This window comes from Anabrus simplex, chromosome 1 (assembly GCF_040414725.1).
Source record: "Anabrus simplex isolate iqAnaSimp1 chromosome 1, ASM4041472v1, whole genome shotgun sequence".
Classification (NCBI taxonomy): domain Eukaryota; kingdom Metazoa; phylum Arthropoda; class Insecta; order Orthoptera; family Tettigoniidae; genus Anabrus; species Anabrus simplex.
Genome location: NC_090265.1, coordinates 731,741,412 through 731,761,422, shown reverse-complemented (window position 1 = coordinate 731,761,422; position 20,011 = coordinate 731,741,412). Strand labels below are relative to the sequence as shown.

General features: G+C 38.4%; 1 protein-coding gene across 3 annotated transcripts in view; it reads right to left on the bottom strand.

The window, feature by feature from the left end:
- Positions 1-20,011, bottom strand: part of Top2 (topoisomerase 2) — a 326,551-nt gene that overhangs the window by 257,141 nt on the left and 49,399 nt on the right. For all 3 annotated transcript variants that reach the window (XM_067136112.2, XM_067136110.2, XM_068225185.1), the window contains 3 exons: positions 17,997-18,170; positions 15,979-16,218; positions 8,025-8,127 (listed from right to left, as the gene is read on the bottom strand). In XM_067136112.2, coding sequence (XP_066992213.2) covers positions 8,025-8,127; positions 15,979-16,218; positions 17,997-18,170 — 517 coding nt within the window. The remainder of the gene's footprint in view (positions 1-8,024; positions 8,128-15,978; positions 16,219-17,996; positions 18,171-20,011) is intronic.

Here is a 20,011-nt window from a genome sequence, read left to right as displayed (position 1 = left end):
ATATATGTTTATTTCGTATAAAACTGAGAGTTTTGCATCTATTTCGCATAAATGGTATAATTTCGCATTTTGAACCAATTTTGCATTTTATCGCGAATTCGAATTCGCTAAAAACCACCCGTACGAGTCATATAAGATGAAGGCACATACACTGACAAAGTTTCGGCATATTTCGCATTTTTCCATGCCATATTTCGCATTTATCGCAAATGCTAAAAATCACAAACTCTAATCATGAGGTGTTCAAAAAGTACGGCACAGTGAAAGTGATTGGACAAACCTGGGAACCACTGAATTGGAAAGAACAAGCACATGTTTATCTGAAATTTTCCAGTGAACTTCATTTCAAGATTTCACAGTATTAAAAAATTGTACTCAGTTGCACGAAAAGAGGCAATTTTGTAGTTACTATTTGGAAACAGGTATTGAGCGCAAGATCAAAAAGGCAGGACAGGCAAGTCTAAAGTTAATGAATCCTTTACCTATTGACATTGGCGTGAATGTAAACCACAGAAACTTCAAGATTTTGAAAAAATGAAGGTAAGCGCTTCGGAAAAGAATGGAAATTAAATGCTTCTCTTAAAGTGGCATGTCAAAGTCATTAATAAGAACAGCTGTAGTGTTAATGATTATGAATGTGATTGTTTTGAAGACCCGTGTGATGAACTAGAGGTTTTTTGCCCAGAAATACAGTGAAGCAAGAACTGAAATGAATGTTAAAATTGTTATCAAAGTATAAGAATAAACTTATTTCTTTCATATTTTCATTACATTTCTTTTAAAACAGAAGTTTACTATCATGCCATCCCGCAACTTTGATTCAAAATACTGGGATAGTTTGTTTCAAAAGCGGACAATTACACGAATGTTTGTATCAAAATCGGACAAAAGTCAATCTTAGTTTAAGAAATGGACATCGTCAAATTTGAACGTGTTTTACATTGCCTTCGAGTGAAATTCTTAAGTGTCAGCCATGGTTTTCTTGTTCATAGGGCTGGCAATATGGCACACAAAAATTTTCACACTCGTATCAGGAGGTTAGAGAAACAAAAATGTGGCTCTACTGAAAAATTAACAACTGTTTGATATTAGGCACCTCATATGCTACATTAAGATCAATTATTGTATCGTACATCATTAGCCATTAGCCCACAACAATAAATAGCGGTCTTTGTATTTTAAGCTTTTCCCCCGGAAGCAAGAAAATAAAAAAATAAAAACTCCACGATATTTTGCGCTCTAAGGAATGATTCTTTTGTACCACACGGTACTACCCTTCCCCTTATAAACATCAAGTTGCATCCTCGTCAACTTCGTGTTGTCCAGCTCCATGGTTGAATGATTACCAGGTGGTCCCAGATTCAAATCCCAGCAGGGTCAGAGATTTTAATTTAACTGGCTAACTCCAATGGCTCGGGGGCTGGGTGTGTGTCATCTTAAGCATTAGAAATCATCCTAGGTAGCACCCCATCCTCACAGATGGCTTCAAATCGAAATACCTGTACCAGGGCTTTCCGGAGGCCACACACCATTATTAACTTCGTGTTCATATTTGTTGAAAGGAGTAGCTGCCCTGCTCGGTATTAAAGCCACAATCACATTCATAAACTAAGTCTATATCTGAATTGCCACTTCCACTAACAACTTCATCTTGTTAGTCACCGACTAAATCACTGATATTCTTATACGTTACTCTGTCCACGGCAGAACTTTTGCAAGTCCGTGAGAAAATTATATCTCACTCCAAACTTGCTAAAGCACGCGCTGGGTAAAATTCACCCAAGACTGGCACCAGCACACAAACGTGTCAACAGTTTGAACAACACTAGCGATACAAAAATGGCAAGCAATCAGGACAGCATTGAAGAGTCCATTTGCAAAGTAGATAGGGGTGGAAAGCAGAATACGTTATATCAAAAATTATTCACAAGTCAATTTGCCCTGGGTAAAAAAAGTTACAGGTGCGCATCCTAACGTGTTAAGCAGATCATATGGCTTTTTCTTCCATGTTACCTTACGTGGCATTAACAGATAGGTCTTATGGTGATGATGGAACAAGAATGCAAAGCTCACAGCTCTGTGCCCCTATAGATACAGCCAACTCGCTTCGTGCAGGTTAAGTATGGAAGTCAAATCTTACTAAAATCATTTAGTCATTTAGAGGTTCATTTCTATGAACACCAAAACTACCAGAAGCAATGCATGTCTGCAGGCAAATTTCCCTAACCTCACACAGTTCATTACATTTCCAGAAATTTCAATGCCACTTTCCTTCTGTGTTCCTACTCTAACAGATTTATAAACTGGTTGTTTTCCTCATCTTTTTTTGTTGCTCCCTCTGCCCATGCTAGCCTGTCATACTGTTCCTTGCATAAATTTCTATCCCCATCTTTACATATTCATACTCTTGTTTGTTCCATTTCTATAACTAATATTTAGGGATCTGAAAAATTAGCATCTATTTGTTTCAAAATTAGCATCTATTTTTTTTTTCCAAAATCAGCATCTATTTACAAAGTTAAAATAATCGCATGGTATTATTAATTTTAACGATTCCAAGTTTTTGAAGTGTAATTATTGTCCTTGGTTCACACACAATACAAATTCATTGTTCAAAAGAAAGCATTGTCAGTACTTCGGCATTGCTTTTTTTTCAAATTGCACCGTCTGTCTGTAACCACTGTGTTGTAACGAGACAACACACGCTTGCTATCTACATTGTTCGTTGGGGTCCACAACAACTCAAGACAGTATTTAGCAAATATGCTGAACTCTGTCTGAACTGCAGTTAATGCAAGCATGACATCACATTTTTCACTTTCTTTCATCTGGGTTTGAATTGCATGTTTCAGAGAACAGTAACCAGACCAGATATTTTGTGAAAGATCTGTTGCACCAAACAATTTCTCAAGCTCATCTTATTTATCAGTGTTATTCAAAATGATATTTTTTTGGAAACAAAGCTCGAGAAATTGACACAAAACGCTTATGGTTGGGGTCTTTAGCTTTCAATGTGGCTAGCTTGCACTGTGAAGAATGAGCAACTTTGACAAATGTGTGTGTACATGCAGCCCGCTGTAGAGTGAGCTTAATCAAAGCATCATTAGTTGCCGCAGAAAAATTCCCCTCACAAATAAGGTAAAACTGGCGTCAAGGTTATGCAGTTTGGGGTAAAGGAGATGAGAGGTAGGATACAGGGACCCTTCAAGTTCAGTATGGAGGTCAACCAATCCAGCTGCATGATCAGTGAAAAAAACCAAGTGGGAATGAAGCCTATTCACTTCTCGGTCACTCAGATCAGTCAAGTACTTAATACCACAGTTGTTGATGTCTTTCATGTCAGACATCTTGAAAAATGTAACATCAGTAAAGAAAGCATTCAAATAGAAGACAGCCTGAAACCAGCTATTCCATCAGGTTATGACAGGTGCAGGAAAAAGCTTTGCTTCCTTTGAAGCACCATACTTCAATGTTAAGAATTGTAAATAATTATATTTTCACTTTCTTGTGTTCAAAAATGCAGACTTTACCATCGCAACCACATGATTTAAATCTGATCATCACTGCGACCCAACTATTGCCAACCAAGCTAATCTTATGTGCCCAGCACTGTACATGCATTAAATGATCCCCTATGACCACACTTAATGTTTCAAAACACCAGGTCATGTACGGGGCATTGTCACTAACAAACACTTTAACTGCATCATATGGCACACTACAACTGCGCAGAGCTTCTAAAACAGCACGAGAGCAGTTTGTAGCATTTCCTGCATCAAGATAGTTCAAAGAAACAACGTACAGCTCTCTTTTCGATCCGGCTGGGACTTGGAATATGATGATAAAAACACAACAGCTCATTCTATCTGTAGTTTCATCATAGAGTATGTTGATGTTCTTCCCCACTAAAGCCTCTGCTGTTCTTTTCTGGTGGTCAGATGCAACTTCTAGAAAGGAAGAAAGACCTCAAATTATAACAAAATAATTTAAAATTACTGGATCAATTGGGTACGGGTAAGATAGTTCGATATGGAAATCGCACTCAAAGTCTGTATTCCTTCAATTTTGCGCGGTTTCGATGCCGTAATACCTACTGTCGGATTTTTTATTATGGACACTCGAGTTTAGGCTTTAATTACAAACGAACCAATAGGCCTATGGAAATTCGAGTTATACCAATATTTTCCTTGTTTAATTCTACATTAGCGTATATAAGACGCATTGTTTTCAACGTTCATTAAATATTTTTTATTTGTGGTTGTAGTGAATATTGCCCGGATTTTTGGCTTCTTCTCTACGAAGCGCTCACTTAGGAATATATACAAGGAAAACGACTTGTCTGATTCTAATGAAATTTGTATATGTTACAACCACATGCATTTATAGTGTAATACTCAAGTTACAATTGTTTTCAACCACCCTGAAAAAAGTTCTTATCATTTTTCTAAAGCAACTCTTTCTCAGCCCAGGATAAACGTACAGTAGAAAACTTGGGCTTATTTTGAAGCACGCAGTCATGGTTATCAGAAACTACAACAACTGTAACCGTACAGAGTGGTACCGAATTTATGAAGAGTAATATTGAAGGGAGGTTTTGTCCACGCCGGACAGTGCGATTAACAGTAGGCCGGGTGGTGAAATTGGGCGCAGTGTTGCCGCGTTCAGTAGTAATCACGCGCGCAACGAACAAAGTACACTCGCCCCGGGCAGTTGTGAAACGCAATGTCCGTGACCTTGGTTTGTCCGGAAGCTATTTTCAGTTTTCCTACGTTCTGCATGTTGACCACGTCACTTCAAGATGCCTCCGAGACCGCCGTTATCAGAGGGTGAACTTGCAATGATATTTTTTTTTTTTTTTTTTTTTTTTGCTTTACGTCGCACCAACATAGATAAGTCTTATGGCGGCGATGGGAGAGGAAAGGCCGATGAATGGGAAGGAAGCGGCCGTGGCCTTAATTAAGGTACAGCCCCAGCATTTGCCTGGTGTGAAAATGGGAAACCACGGAAAACCATCTTCAGGGCTGCCCTCAGTGAGGTTCGAACCCACTATCTCCTGGATGCGAGCTCACAGCTGCGCGTTCGTAACCGCATGGCCAACTCGCCCGGTTTGCAATGATTTCGAGTGCTACTTTTTTCTTTCAATGTGAGGGGAAAAAGTAGGGGACAAGAGGTTCCCTGTGTACCAGAAGGTGGCAGATTGTCTTGGATTATCGCTGTCGTCAGTGAAGAGAGTAGGAGCCGCTTCAAAGGAGAATGATGGAAATACGTCATCCAGGTCATAATTTTACATATCGGAAGTGAAGAACGATTTCTTGACGGTGCAGAACTTTGTTTTAATGGCAAGAAAAGTAGTGGTGATTATCAGAACGAGATGAACTCGACTCATTATGAAGAATGGTTCAAGAAAGTCCTGAGTTTATTTCCTCAAAGTTCGGCCGTCGTTATAGATCAAGCTCCATATCATACGAGGATCGATCCTTCATCTAAAAACCCGAACATGTCATGGCTGAAACGTGAAATTATACATTGGATAACGTCAAAGAATATTTCACTACAACCTGGAGTTGACGATTATAACAAATTAACTAAATCAGAGCCGATTGTCCTTGCCAGGCCTTAGTTTCAAACGCCGGTAAAGAAGCTGGAATAACTGACTAAACGACTTAGACCAGATGTAGAGATTATTTGGTTACCAGTGGCCCCACTGCGAGCTTAATCCAATCGAGCTCATTTGTGCTTACGTAAAAGGGAAAATAAGCAAAAACAAATATCGCTAACACATTAGAAAATGGTAGAGGTATGGAAGCAATTTACGCTTTATGCCGAGAAGCCTTACGTACCGTGACCCCTGAACTCTGGAAACAATGTATTAAACACGCGAAGAAAATTGAAGACCACTACTGGAAAAAAAAAGATGGACTGTGTGCAAATGTCCCTTATTTCGAGCCAGTCATAATCAACATGAATGAGAGCAGCACCGATTCTTCGGAGCAAAGTGATTTTTCAGACGAAGAAAATTGATAGAATCGTAAATATATGTAAATAATAATAAAATAACTCTTGTAAAAATTGTACAGTGTGATATTTCTAAATTAGGAAGTTAACCATTTTTAAACCTGCCGTTGAAGGTCCAAAGTCCTTATGAGAAAAGGTGATGGGAAGTGGAATTTATAAGAGGAAATAAAATTAAAGGTTGAAAGTAAACGAAGAGCTGTGTTCGTTGCGCGCGTGATTACTACTGAACGCGGCAACACTGCGCCCGTTTTCACCACCCGGCCTGCTGTTAATCGCACGGTCTGGCGTACACAAAACCTCCTTTCAATATTACTCTTCATAAATTCGATACCACACTGTAAGGTTACAGTTGTTGTAGTTTCTGATAACCATGACTGAGTGCTTCAAAACAAGCCCAAGTTTGCTGCTGTACGTTTATCCTGGGCTGAGAAAGAGTTGCGTTAGAAAACTGATAAGAACTTTTTTCAGGGTGGTTGAAAAAAAATTGTAACTTGAGTATTACACTATAAATGCATGTGGTTGTAACATATACAAATTTCATTAGAATCAGACAAGTCGTTCTCCTTGTATATATTCCTAAGTGAGCGCTTCGTAGAGAAGAAGCCAAAAACCCGGGCAATATTTATTACAACCACAAATAAAAAATATTTAATGAACGTTGAAAACAATGCGTCATATACGCTAATGTAGAATTAAACAAGGAAAATATTGGTATAACTCGAATTTCAATAGGCCTATCGGTTCGTTTGTAATTAAAGCCTAAACTCGAGTGTCCATAATAAAAAATCCGACAGTAAACCATACCCGATCCATGAAATCAAAACTTACCCCGTAAATATACTTCACGTAGAGTCCTCGCACATGGCAGCTCTACATTTGAAAAAGTGATCCAGGCTCTTAGCTCTTTGCTTTCCAGCTTTTCCAGAGGTATATTTGCTTTGGCACCATGGTTTATGTTATCTATAGGTGATGATACTCACTATGATTGAGCGAAACATGTCCTACTTGTACTTAAATGGTTTTATCCTAAATATAAAGGACATCGAGTACTGGAAAGGTGGTTTTTATTAACATAATAATTTCTTATTCTGAAATCCAGTACTGTTGTAAAAAGAGATTTATAACTTGTCATTTCTACTCTTCACCAAAGAGTTCCAATTTTGAACAACAGGAAACAACGCTGCATCTATCTCGTTATTTCCGTGTCACTCAATTTACATTTCGATAATCATCGATACAGATCTCATTCCCCTTGCTATTCCCATTGTAAATATTGATTAAAGTCAGCAAACAGCAATCGATCGGCTACTTTCCTTCATCGATCGGAGCGGTTGAAAGATTTATGGATCATATTTAGAGTATTTCTGACGATTTTGCCTAAATACGTTGTTTTCACCAGCAAAATAGCCCATTTTTGCAGAATTTGCACCAAAATCGCATATTTATACTAATTTTGCACTTTGGGTCACAATTCGCATTTTGTCGCACTTCTATTTATGCATAAAAATTATTTTATTCCACAATAGAATTACCGAAGGCTTGGATTCCGTACAAGATTCAAAAATTTGTATTTATCGCAAATGTGATTTTTCAGGTCTCTACTAATATTGAACTTGTTGGGATTCCTGACCTGTGCTTGACAATTCTTTTAGCCTTTGTCAGATTTTATGTTTATTCTGATTTCTCCTCATCCAACACTTCTTACATCAAAGAGAGAAGTATACCCCACCCCTACGGCTGGGAAGAAATAGATGAACTCAATGGCTGAGAAGAAAGAGGTTTATAAGAAATGGAATAGATGAAGGGATTATTATGGCAGTGTATGAGTGGAGCTTGCTTTCATATTTGTCCTTGTCTCCTTTCAACAGCACACACTGTCCACATTTGCCTGCAATTTATGTTCATTATGCTTGGCAATGAGCTATTCTGGCAGATAAATGACACATACACACAACAGCATTGTTCTGTAAATGAGATACTACCCTATTAACAAATAAAAGTTGTTTTACCTTTAAGTTTATTCTTCTTCTTGCCACTCTGAGCTTTAAGTTGGCTATCCTGTTTGAATTTTGCCCAAGTGAGTACAGCTTCAACAATACCACTTTTTAGAACCTGTAACAAAATGAACATAAAATGATGGTTAAAGAAAACAAAGAGAAGAAAAGAAGCACTGGATTTAGAAATAATTTCCACCATCACACGTACCTGGCAGGCAATCACTTTAATATTTTATGCCACCGTGGTAACCAAACAGAAATGGAATAAATTCCATTATGCTAATTTGCAGGTTCTCAAAGAATAAGCAATACTTTAAATTTAGTCTTGTAGACTTTTTTTTTTTTTTTTTTTAAGATCTCTCCGATACCATCCAGAAGAGGAGAGCCATGTTCTTCGAACATATCTACACAGTGAACCTGGGAAGACTGACCAATCGTATACAGTAGAGTCTCGCTTATCCGACATTCTGTGTTATCCGACACTGGTAGACTTAATTTGAACTTTTGGTGGAGACTGAATTCAGGCACACCCGGAATGGAGGGTGCGACCATGGGGCAAGCACTGGCCTGACCGCTGGCGGTAGGACCGGTTTTTTTTTTCTTTCTCAAGGACAGGTGCAGTGAGTCTTCAGTCATTGTTCATTGTAGTATTGGTTGGGTGTGGATGTTATAGTCTTCATATCCTCGTGAGTATAGCGAGTAAATGGAAGAAAGTGATTGTTTTTATGGAAGACAAGTTGAATGCATTAAAGAGACTGGACAAAGGGGAAATTCTTCAAAATGTGGCTTCAGATTATGGTGTTACAGTGGGAGACTGGAAAAAACAGAGGGAAGAAATTGAAAAGTGGTGCTCTATCAGAGGAAGGAAAAACAATGAAAAAATGTGAGTACGAAAAAGTGAAGTACTATTTCTTTGGTTATCTCAACACCGGGAAAAGGGCCTGCCAATATCTGGCCCCATTCTGCAGGAAAAGGCTGTGTATTTCCAGAAGGAGTTTAATGAAAGGGACCCTTATTTTCCTGCCAGTGCTGGGTGGCTTGATCGGTGGAAAAAACGCTACAGCATTAGGCAGCTTAATATCTGTGGAGAAAGTTTCTTTTCGTAAGACATCTGGAATGTTTTCGTACAATACTGCATGTACTGTACAACTGAATTGATAATTCAATAGAGTACCGTAAAACATGTTGTTTTAGTACTAGAGTATAGCCTTCCTGTTCGTTTCACTTCAGTTTCAAAGTTATTCTATATTATCCGACATTTTCGGTGATGCGACGTAGTCCAGGTCCCGTTTAGGTCGGATAATCGAGACTCTACTCTAATAAGATTTTTAGAGACCAGGTATCAGGAGGTGAAGGAGGACCCAGAAGAAATGGGAAAAAAAGAACAGAATTCAGCAACAGCAATGCTTACAAGTCAAGGATCAAGGCCGCAAAAAGCTTTCAAGGAAAAGTTAGATCCTGTACTCAAGCACCATGGACAGAAGAAAGGAGGAGATTGCTGAGTGAAAGGTTGGAGTACTGGATGAAGATTAAAGCCCAAAAAAAGATGAAGCTAAATTCAAATTAACGTGGTTCATAGCCTGCCAAAACGAAAGAAGAAATCTTTTTTTCAGTTTGTAGACAGAGAGGAAGAGGAAAGAAGAAGCTGAGGAAGGAATACACTTTCTACTGGAGTGGAAGACATAAGCAAAGAATGAAGCGGGGATAGTAACCAACAAGATCATAAGACACTCGTCTAGATAAATTGGCCTGCATAAGTGAGAGAATGAAGATACAGTTAGAAGAGTGAATAAAGGATTTCATCCAAGTGTGTGCACCCAAGACTGGATGCAGAGAAGATATGGAAACATTCCTGGATGACTATGTACAGTATGTGTGAAAGGATGCAACATGGAACGGTAAGAAGGAAGAGAAAAATCTACATAAAGCAGGAGAAAGGGAAAAGAGATAATGCAAATAGAGAAAATAAGGAAAAACTGGAAGGATGCATGTTGGTAGAGGTGTAGAAGAGATGATAGAGGTAGTGTGGATTTTCTTTTACAATCGGCTTTACGTCGCACCGACACAGATAGTGTTATTTATTACAGATAGGTCTTACGGTGACTATGGGAGAGGAAAGGCCTAAGAGTGGGGAGGAGGAGGCAGTGGCCTTAAGGTACAGCCCCAGCATTTTTGCCTGGTGTGAAAACGAGAAACCATGGAAAATCATCTTCAGGGCTGACAGTGGGATTCGAACCCACTATCTCCCGCATGCAAGCTCACAGCTGTGTGCCAATAACCGCACAGCCAACTCACCAGGTAGAGCTGGTGTGTGAGGAGACAGAATCCGAGAGTGAAATCAAAATGGAAGAGGTGTAAACTGCTGTCAAACAAATGAAAGTGGGAAAAGAAGCAGGATTGGATGAATTGTGTGAGAACATCTTAAAAGTAGCAGGACACATTGGTCTACAATGGCTGTATAGGCTATTTAGATGTATCTCGAAAAAAAATCTGAACCAAATTATTGGAATAAAGGAGTAATACAGTAAAACTTCGAAGCATAGTTTATCAAGAGGGAGGGGGAAAAATGACGATGGATGTGGAAAAACTATAAATGCGGGTGACATAAAATAGGGAGAAAGCAAAATAATAAAATATGGGTACTGTATTTAGTCATTTTTCGTCATATAATACTAATAATAATAATAATAATAATAATAATAATAATAACAACAACAACAACAACAACAACAACGGCGTGTGGCCTCCGAAGCCAGGTGCAGATCTTTCGAGTTGTCGCGTGATAGGCTATCTACACGCTTACGAAAATGCGGCTCCACCTAAGATGAATCCTAATGCATAAGTCGGCGCGCGCGCGCGCGCACACACACACACACACACACACACACACACACACCCCTCTCCTGAACTGTCTGAATTAATCAAAGAAAGTTAAAATCCCCCACCCAATCTTGGCCTCTTGAACTGAAGGCCAACACGTGCTAACCATTTAGCCGCCATAGAGCCAGACATGCTCATACTATACATAACGGTATCAAACCAATGCAATCAGATATACACGATGAAAATTAAAAGCGTGACTTCTACGCCATTTGTTTCACTTTTTCTTACCTCTCGTTGTAATTGGAAAACCTTCAAGGTCAGTTCTCTTATTGCAAATGTGTGATATACATGGATATTACACGTGATAATTCTCATGTTAGGTCCGCATTGAAATGTATGTAAATACAAAGTATGTTACAAGTATTATTTTTAATATCCACCTATTCAATACAAAGAGATCTACAGTAGTAAATTAAGAATTAAATCTTACCATAAAAAGTTACATGTTTCGCCCATATTAAGGGCATCATCAGCATCAAACTCAAACCTGTAAGGTGAATGATCAGGATCCTGATTGTTCTTACAAATCGTAAAAAGAGGATATCAATGTAGGTGTTTGTCTAACATAAAATGATTAGTATGTCCCTGGTTAAAATCGTAGTATCAAGCTGCATGTCACAAGTTCACAACATTACACTTTCCGGACCGCTGAGTCAGTGCGCCCAAAACCTGTTGAGGGTAGAGCAATAAACACCTCAGTCTTTATAATGAAATAGAAATGTGCTTCCTTGAATACTCCTATTGGAGGATAAGAAAAAGTAAAGCTGATAGACTGTTAAAGATGTTAATTTCGTATGTTACGATAAGACAACAGTCTTCTTAAGTAGTTGTGGGAGCAAGGAAAGTTATTTGGCTGTCTATAGTTGTACTTATCTTGCCTGAAGGAGCGAAAGTCAAAGGTGTATTGACGTTGATTAGAGCTTTTTGGTGTGAAGTCTGTAACAAGAGCACACGTGTCAGTCATTCAACGCTACCATAGCAACTGATTAACACGATAACAGTCAAAGAAATAAATATACACACACAACTTTGTTTACTTCAACTAACTTTTCCATAACTGATTTACATCTTTACAGACGAAAGGGTAAGTGTTTATACATTCTCCATTTTTTCTTTTTAAACGCACATTCACTTCAAAAATACCTTTCCTAAGCATTCACTCTCCTCTTGTTACAGACTTCACCCCAAAAAGCTCTAATCAACGTCAATATACCTTTAACATTCGCTCCTTCAAGCAAGATAAATACGACTATAGACAGCCGAATAACTTTCCTTGCTCCCGCAACTACTTAAGAAGACTTATCGTAACACATTCGACTTTCACTCCTTCAAGCCAGTTAAATAAGTCTGTAGACAGCTGAACAGCTACTTAAGAAGACTGTTGTCTTATCGTAACATACGAAATTAACATCTTTAACAGTCTATGAGCTTTACTTTTTCTTATCCTATGATAGGAGTATTCAAGGAAACACATTTCTATTTCATTATAAAGACTGAGGTGTTTATTGCTCTACCCTCGAAAGGTTTTGGGCACACTGACTCAACGCTCCGGAAAGTGTAATAATGTGAACTTGTGACATGCAGCTTGATACGATTTTAACCAAGGACATTCTAATCATTTTATGTTAGACAAACACCTAGATTGATATCCTTACGATTTGTAAGAACAATCAGGATCCTGATCATTCACCTTACAGGTTTGAGTTTGAGGCTGATGATGCCCTTAATATGGGCAAAACATGTAACTTTTTATGGTAAGATTTAATTCTTAATTTACTATATCTCTTTGTACTGAATAGGTGGATATTAAAAATAACACTTGTAACATACTTTGTATATACATGGACATTACGGTGATAACATGTATTTTGGTAAAGATTCTGTAGAGTCTTCGCGAACGATAGGTTAGAGATCCCAAACTGCGCGCCTCGGACGATGTCACAGCGGGCTAAGTGATGCTGCCAACTTAGAAATTAGTTTTAAGATCAGGCTAATGAAAAGATTACTGGCCTGGCTTGGTTAGGTCCGGCTCGTAACAAGACAACTGCGCAGGGGGCACCAAAGTAGTCAACAGGCCTTTAGCATCCCACAGACATCACAAGGTACGACGCGATTAATAACCCTGTGACTAATTAAAATGTACCCGGCACACGCCGTGACTATTTTAAACTGCGCAGATTCTTTAATTTTCAACAAAGCTGGAGGCTCGCAGTGAAACTGCGTGTGAACAACCTACACACAGCACTCCAGCCTACGAGATTCTTGCTCAAGACTAGCAACTCTTAATCGCTCGTACACACTCACGTAACAGGCTGCCGCTACTATATGCTAAGAGTATTTAGCTGTCTCTTTAAATTCAAAAAACTTCTGCATACATTTTTCTTACATTAGGTCGATCCATGCGAGAAAATTGTGGTCAAGGACAAATTTTTTTTTTGATGATCGAAGCGATAAAACAATAGTTTGAGGAACAATAGATGCGGGGAAATTTAACAATGGTTTATATAGAACATTTTTGGGACCGAATAAACTGAATGATGGATATGGGAAAACGACAGTTACGGGAACGATGCATCAAGGTTCTACTGTATCTGTATTTACTATCCACATCTCACGAGAAGTCGCGGCAGCTTGTAGGTATGGCACGAGTAACAGATACTACACTAAGCTACGAACATTAGTCGAGATGAACAACGAGAGCTCTCCGGAAGAGGTGTTCATTATTAAACTATTCACTATGCAGTACTTACAGTAAATATGTAACTAAAGCGCAACTGCACTATCAATTTGAAACTTCACACCAGCACCCTAGTTCACAAGAACCACCACGTACGAAACCGATGTCTGTCAGGCCTTGGGACTTGAGATTGGCACACGCACAGCAGCCATGCTTATACTCCACACCCCTTATTCAGCATGAACTCAACTTCTCGTCAGACGACCATACTAAGAAGGGGGACAAAAAGATGTGTGATGATTGAGGAATCACTCTTGTATCTCAGGCAGCTAATTTATTTTCCTCTCCTAGTGGTTTAATGTCACACTAACACAGATTTTCAGCGACGCCAAGGATGGGAAAAATAGGATTGGTAAAGAAATTGTTGTGGCCTTAATCACGGTACAGCCCTAACATTTGCTTGGTGTGCAAATGAGAAAACACGGAAAACCATCTTCAGGGCTACCGACAGTGGGATTCAAACCCCCCATCTCCCGATTGCAAACTCACAGCTATGCGACCCTAACAGCACGGTCACAATAATATTTGGAAGGGTACTAGAAAGAGGAGGAAGAAAGGCAGAAGGACAATTAAAAGAAGAGCAATATGGCTTTCAAAATGTACGATCAACATTAGATGCCACCATTCTTCCATATTGGGAATATGGAAGATATGGTAATGTCATTCCTTGATTTAGAAAGAGCTTACAATAGTGTACCCGCAGCAAAGGTATGGAGAGTAATGCGGCATAAAGGATTCGGAAAATGAATTATAGGATATATGCAAGTAGTTCACAAAAATTGTTGCAGCAGGGTCCAGACACGTGAGGACAGAGGTTTAGGAATGAAACTGGACTACGACGAGGAAGTGTGCTGTCACCACTGTTATGAATAACAGTTATGGATGAAACTGTGAAGAAGACAAGAGGAAGAATATATGAACAGCGAGCTGAAGGTGATTTCTGTTTGCAGATGATATTGTGGTATGGGGAGCAGACGGACAGGAAGTACAAAGAAAATGCGACTAGTTGAGGTTATTGAAAATTACGGAATGAAAATCAGCGTGGAAAAAAGTAGACAATGTTCACTAGAGAAAAGGAAGGGAAAGGGAAGAAATTATAAAAATTAGGGGGCAGAGCCTTTAAAATGTGGAGAGCTTCAGGTAATTTGGGAAACAAACTCATGCAGGATATAGGGCTGACATGGAGATCAGTAAAAGGATTCATCAGGTAAATGCATTCTACCAGAAAGTTCCAAGAAAGTTCCAAGTGTAAAGAGGTGATGTACTGCCCAATACTGACATGTATAAGGGAGACCTGGACACTGACAAAATAAACTCCAAGCCACCAAAATGACATTTTTAAGAAATATGATAGAGAAGACTAGAAAGGACAGAGTAAGAAACAAGTATGTCAGGAAGGAAACAGCATTGGAAAAGCTTTATGACAGAATGGAGATAACGGAGATTACCCCAGCGGACGATGGGCATCCAGACAAAAGGAAGTAGGGAGAGAAACTAAGGTGGCCGAAAACAATCTAAAATAGTATAATTAGAAAAATCCTACATTAGAACACAATTAAGGAGGAATAATGACAGGAGAGAAATGTGCGATGAACATCCCGACCCAGCAGGAGCTGGACGAGGGAAACATTATTATGATGATGATGAATGAAGTATTTTATTTGCAACTTTCTGAGGTCCCTAACCATTAAACAGAACAAATGCTTCTTTCCTAATATACAGTAGTGTTTAGGTGATGAAGCCCTTGGAGGAGCAGAAAATAAAGTCTTCAATTATACACAACTTCGGCAATAACCGGGATAGAACGTTTGCTGTGTGTCTGACCATCTAAGCCCACCTGGTACTCACTTTTTGTGCGGGCCGAGTAAACTTTGGGAATCTCTACCGGAAATCAAATGCCATTCTATAAAGCAACCTCTGAAAACTATTTCTGGCACAATTCAGTCACTTCCCTTATGTCGATGGAATTGCTCATCGTAACGCATGGATTTATGACAATATTTAAAATAAAATCAATGATTAACTAGAGGAATTTATCCTTCTCACGAGACTTACAGCAATAACCTCAGTTACAACTACAGGCATTTAACCATCAACCCAATGTAATTATTCCGTACAGGTAACAGTTTTTAAATGTCACAAATATCAGCTGCATCAGATACAGACAGAACAAATATGGTTGTTGCATACAAACGAGTGTCAAGATCAGTGAAATGAATCGAACTACAATGAAGCTCAGCACACTTTTGCTTGCTCTTGTAAGTAAAGGTAATTGTAATCTAATATGAACACCACTGGTCATGCAATGATATTTACAGAATAACAAATAATCCCTCTCATACTTACATTCGTAACAAATTTGTCGCTGAGATTACATTTTGAACCAAAACTTTTTGCTTGCAGGGTCATGTTTTCTTTGGTCTGAGAGTCAAATGTTGGATTCACGATGAGGCAATTGATGAACAGCCACAAATGATTCTTAACTTGGAACGGCTTGACTGCAATTCCTCCTTTGTTTTTTTTCTTGAGTTGCTCAACTACTTGTTTGACGATCAAATCAGCTACATGATCCACATGCCGCCCACCCTACAAAACATCAAAATACCACTTCAAAATTTCAAATACCTACATTTCTATCAGGCTTACACAATCTATTGCTGGTCCACTATACCTTACCCTTAATGAACCTTGACTCAGCTCCGTCCAGGACAAGAAAGAATACAAGTTTGTTAATTAACTCTGGAAATTTTAAGCAGTAGAGGTTTCTTGAAAATTTAACGTGTCAATTTAGAAAAAAACATGAATTACAGGAAGTCCAATAGAGCAAGTGTGACATAGAATGAGAATCCCATTGTACATTCAATGCCCCTCAAAAGGTCCTATAATAACTTATGTAATACCCTTCGGTTACGAGAATTTCTTCACTCAGAGTATATACTTTCACTGATTCATCCATTATTACGGGCGATTTGGCATGCACTTACTCGAACGTTTACACCGAATAGGATCGATCATCTTCCGCTCCAATTTCCTGGCGTGTGCACTAGCAACTGCACTCACCAACATTATTTACTCTGATGTGGCATAAAATATGTTATCATAGGATATAAATTTCATGGTTTTGATCCGTATTGAATTGTGATCACAATAATAATTATTAAATTAATATTGTATGGTCCACCTTTTTCAATACTATATTATGCAATATTATTGAATTACATTACAAGATTAATTTAATAATTATTATTATGATAAAATGTGTTTTCATGAGGCATGCACGATTAAATTAGCTTGGGCAAGTCTGTTTAAATAAGGAAACAAACTTTTGCCACAGAAGCTTATTACTGTATTACAAATTTTAAGAATGAAATTGAACATGAGCATTTGCACACTATGGGAGTTAGAAATGAGTAAGTTTCAGTACAGAAATTATCCACAAAAACTTTATTTTTGAGTAAGCTGACTGCCATTTCAAACTGATTTTTATGCTATTTTGTATCTCTTCTGACTTTGAAATATCGGATGTAACGATAATCCACAATAACAAGTTAACTTCTCATAGCTATGTATTCTAGCTATAACAGATTTTCTTGTACATGAAAAGGCCACCAAAGCTACCAATATTGATAAATTTCATGCTAAGAGGAACAGCTGAAGCATTGTACCAGGTGCTGTACAAAGAATGTTGCTTACGAATGGAGACCTTGTATGAACAAAGATAGCAAAAAACCTATCAAAAAAATAAAATGTATCAACTACAGCCAATGGCCATGTATAGTTTATTTACATCTTTAAACACAGTTTATTCATTACACATTTATATTCACAGTTCCCTCAAACAGCCTCTCCTGTGTTTAAAACTGCAAATTAAACTAATAATCATCTTAGTGATCAGTACAAAAAATATCCTTTGTTCTTTTCATTTTATCCTTATGTGGTATCTGTAGACAAGTGTCAGATGGTGGTAGTGGCTCATATTAAGCAAGTCTTTTGGATATTTTATTATGTGGTCTCCATACAACATTTAGCCACAACAAAACAATATTTAAGATAATTTGCAAATACGAGGTATTCATTCGTAAGCGATAATAAGTCCTTCCATCTGAAGTAAACATAATCGAAGGACCCTGAAATGCAAGTCCTAATACACGGCAAGAGGAAAGATTAATAGTAAAGACTCGACAGTGAAGAAATAAAGTATACCAGAGTATTTCAGATCAATAGTATCACTGCCTTTTTCTTCCAAAATATAATGTATTACTTTCACACTAGTGGTTAACATCCCACATCCTAACAATGGCAGACCAAGAAAGGACTGGGAAGGAAGTGGCTGTGGCACGGTATGATGATTTCTTTCCACTTACCTTAGTGGTCGCTATACTGTTCACAAAGGAAACTTGCTGGAAACCCCTGTCAGAGATGGTCATCGCGACTTCCCACCTAGCATTCACATTCTCATACACTACTTTAAGAGGATTACCAATGTCATCCTCTTTCTTTTTTATGTACAACTCAATGTAGTCTTTGAAAGATTTCACCTGAAAATAGAATTATTACATCAGAAACTACAAATATATACCATAAAGAAGAAAAAAACTAAGTCATCATTAGGGCTTGGATAATTATGAGAAGTTTTCAGAAATATTTATGTTCTTAAAATCTGGAAAATATGTTCTCAAAATTGTACTGTAATTACACACCCCCATTACTAAAAAATGTAGCTGACACATCCAGGTTCTTGGATAAACCAGTCCACAGCACAAAAGTTTCATCAGAAGTACTTCCCGCATAACAGGCCGGCGCTAGCCTGAATTCCTGAATTCTTCAAATACTTACTGTGGATGCGCGATGCAAAAATATTTATGTGCTGTTTCGAATTTTATTCTACAAAGTAGTAGAAGAAAATTGATTTTCAAAACCTTTCATAGCACAGACTGTTCTGTACCTAAATATGCTTGACTGACATAAAATGAAAATTATATTTTTCCTTCCAGCATACCTACCTTCTTTTTGTCCACCATTTGGAACTTTTCACTAATCATATCCACATACTTCTGTCTAATTTTCTCATCCTGGAGATTTTCTACCCTTTTCCCTTTTGTCTGCAGACAGACTTCACTTTCCCAGGCCTCGAGAGAGTTCACTACAGATCAAATAGAGTTCTGTATCAACAAGAAATCCCTGGAATACCTGCACATTCCTAACAGATTTCCTGAATTCAGCCTGATATGGGTCTGATGCCTCTACTCTCCCATGCATTTATAACTGCTAAACCCATACTGGCAAAGAAGTCCATCAAATGCTTCCCTTTCCTATTAGCTCTCACATCTTCCCCTTACATTTACCTATCACCTTTTTATATCAATCCGTTCCTTTTTTAACTATCACAGTGAAATAATTGCCCATTAGCACTATCCTATCCTTACTGTTCACCCTGACGACGACGTCATTCAGTGCTTCATAAAACACGTCAAGTACATCCTCATGTGCCTGCTGCCATTTCTTGATGGATACAGTACTTTTGTATCCATCTCTTGGCACAGGCCAGAGTAAAATGTAGCTTCCACCGAAGTCCCAGTCTCATCCATGGCTGTGACAATATGGAAGCTACTGGGGTATGGGTGGTGCTGAGTAATGACATTCAGAGCACGACTAGTGCATCTGAGTGCTATGAAAGGTGTTGCTCATAGGGTCAGTCGTGCTGCAATAGCACTTGCTGACCCAGTGAGGAAAGCAATGGCAAACTACCTCACTCCTTGTCTTGCCTAGTATGCCTCATTTTGGTGCTGCCATTGGTTTTTGCGGTTTCCTTATAACCGCATAACCTTTGGTGGTGCTATTTGAGGATCCAACCAGCCTCTGGGCTGATGACCTAACAGACAGACAGACATCCTCATCTGCACCCTCATATGGGGAATAGACAGAGACAATTCTAATTCCTCCAACTGCCAAATCTACCCCCATTATTTGCTCATTTACGTGCCCAACAGGAACTATGTTGCGTGCAATAGTAATGTATTCCTGATGAACCTTCCTACCCCTAACTCTGCCCTTTCTCTTTTAACACCTGTCAAGTACACTTTATAATCTCCTATCTCTTCTTCATTATCTCCCCTTACCAAATATCATTACATTCAGGAAATTGGCATCCCACAGGAAATTATTCAAGATCGACTCCAATTCTAAAAAGCAGTCAACTGTCATTTTGCTGAGAAAATAAATACCAGGGCCAAAAAATCATGGACTGAAGAATGGAGGAAAATTTCCAGTGCCCCAGATGAGATTTCGGGAGAAGAGAAATTATCGGTTAAATAAGTTACATCACACTCCACAGATGGACATAACGCAGTAAATAAAAATGATATTAAATGTAATAGTA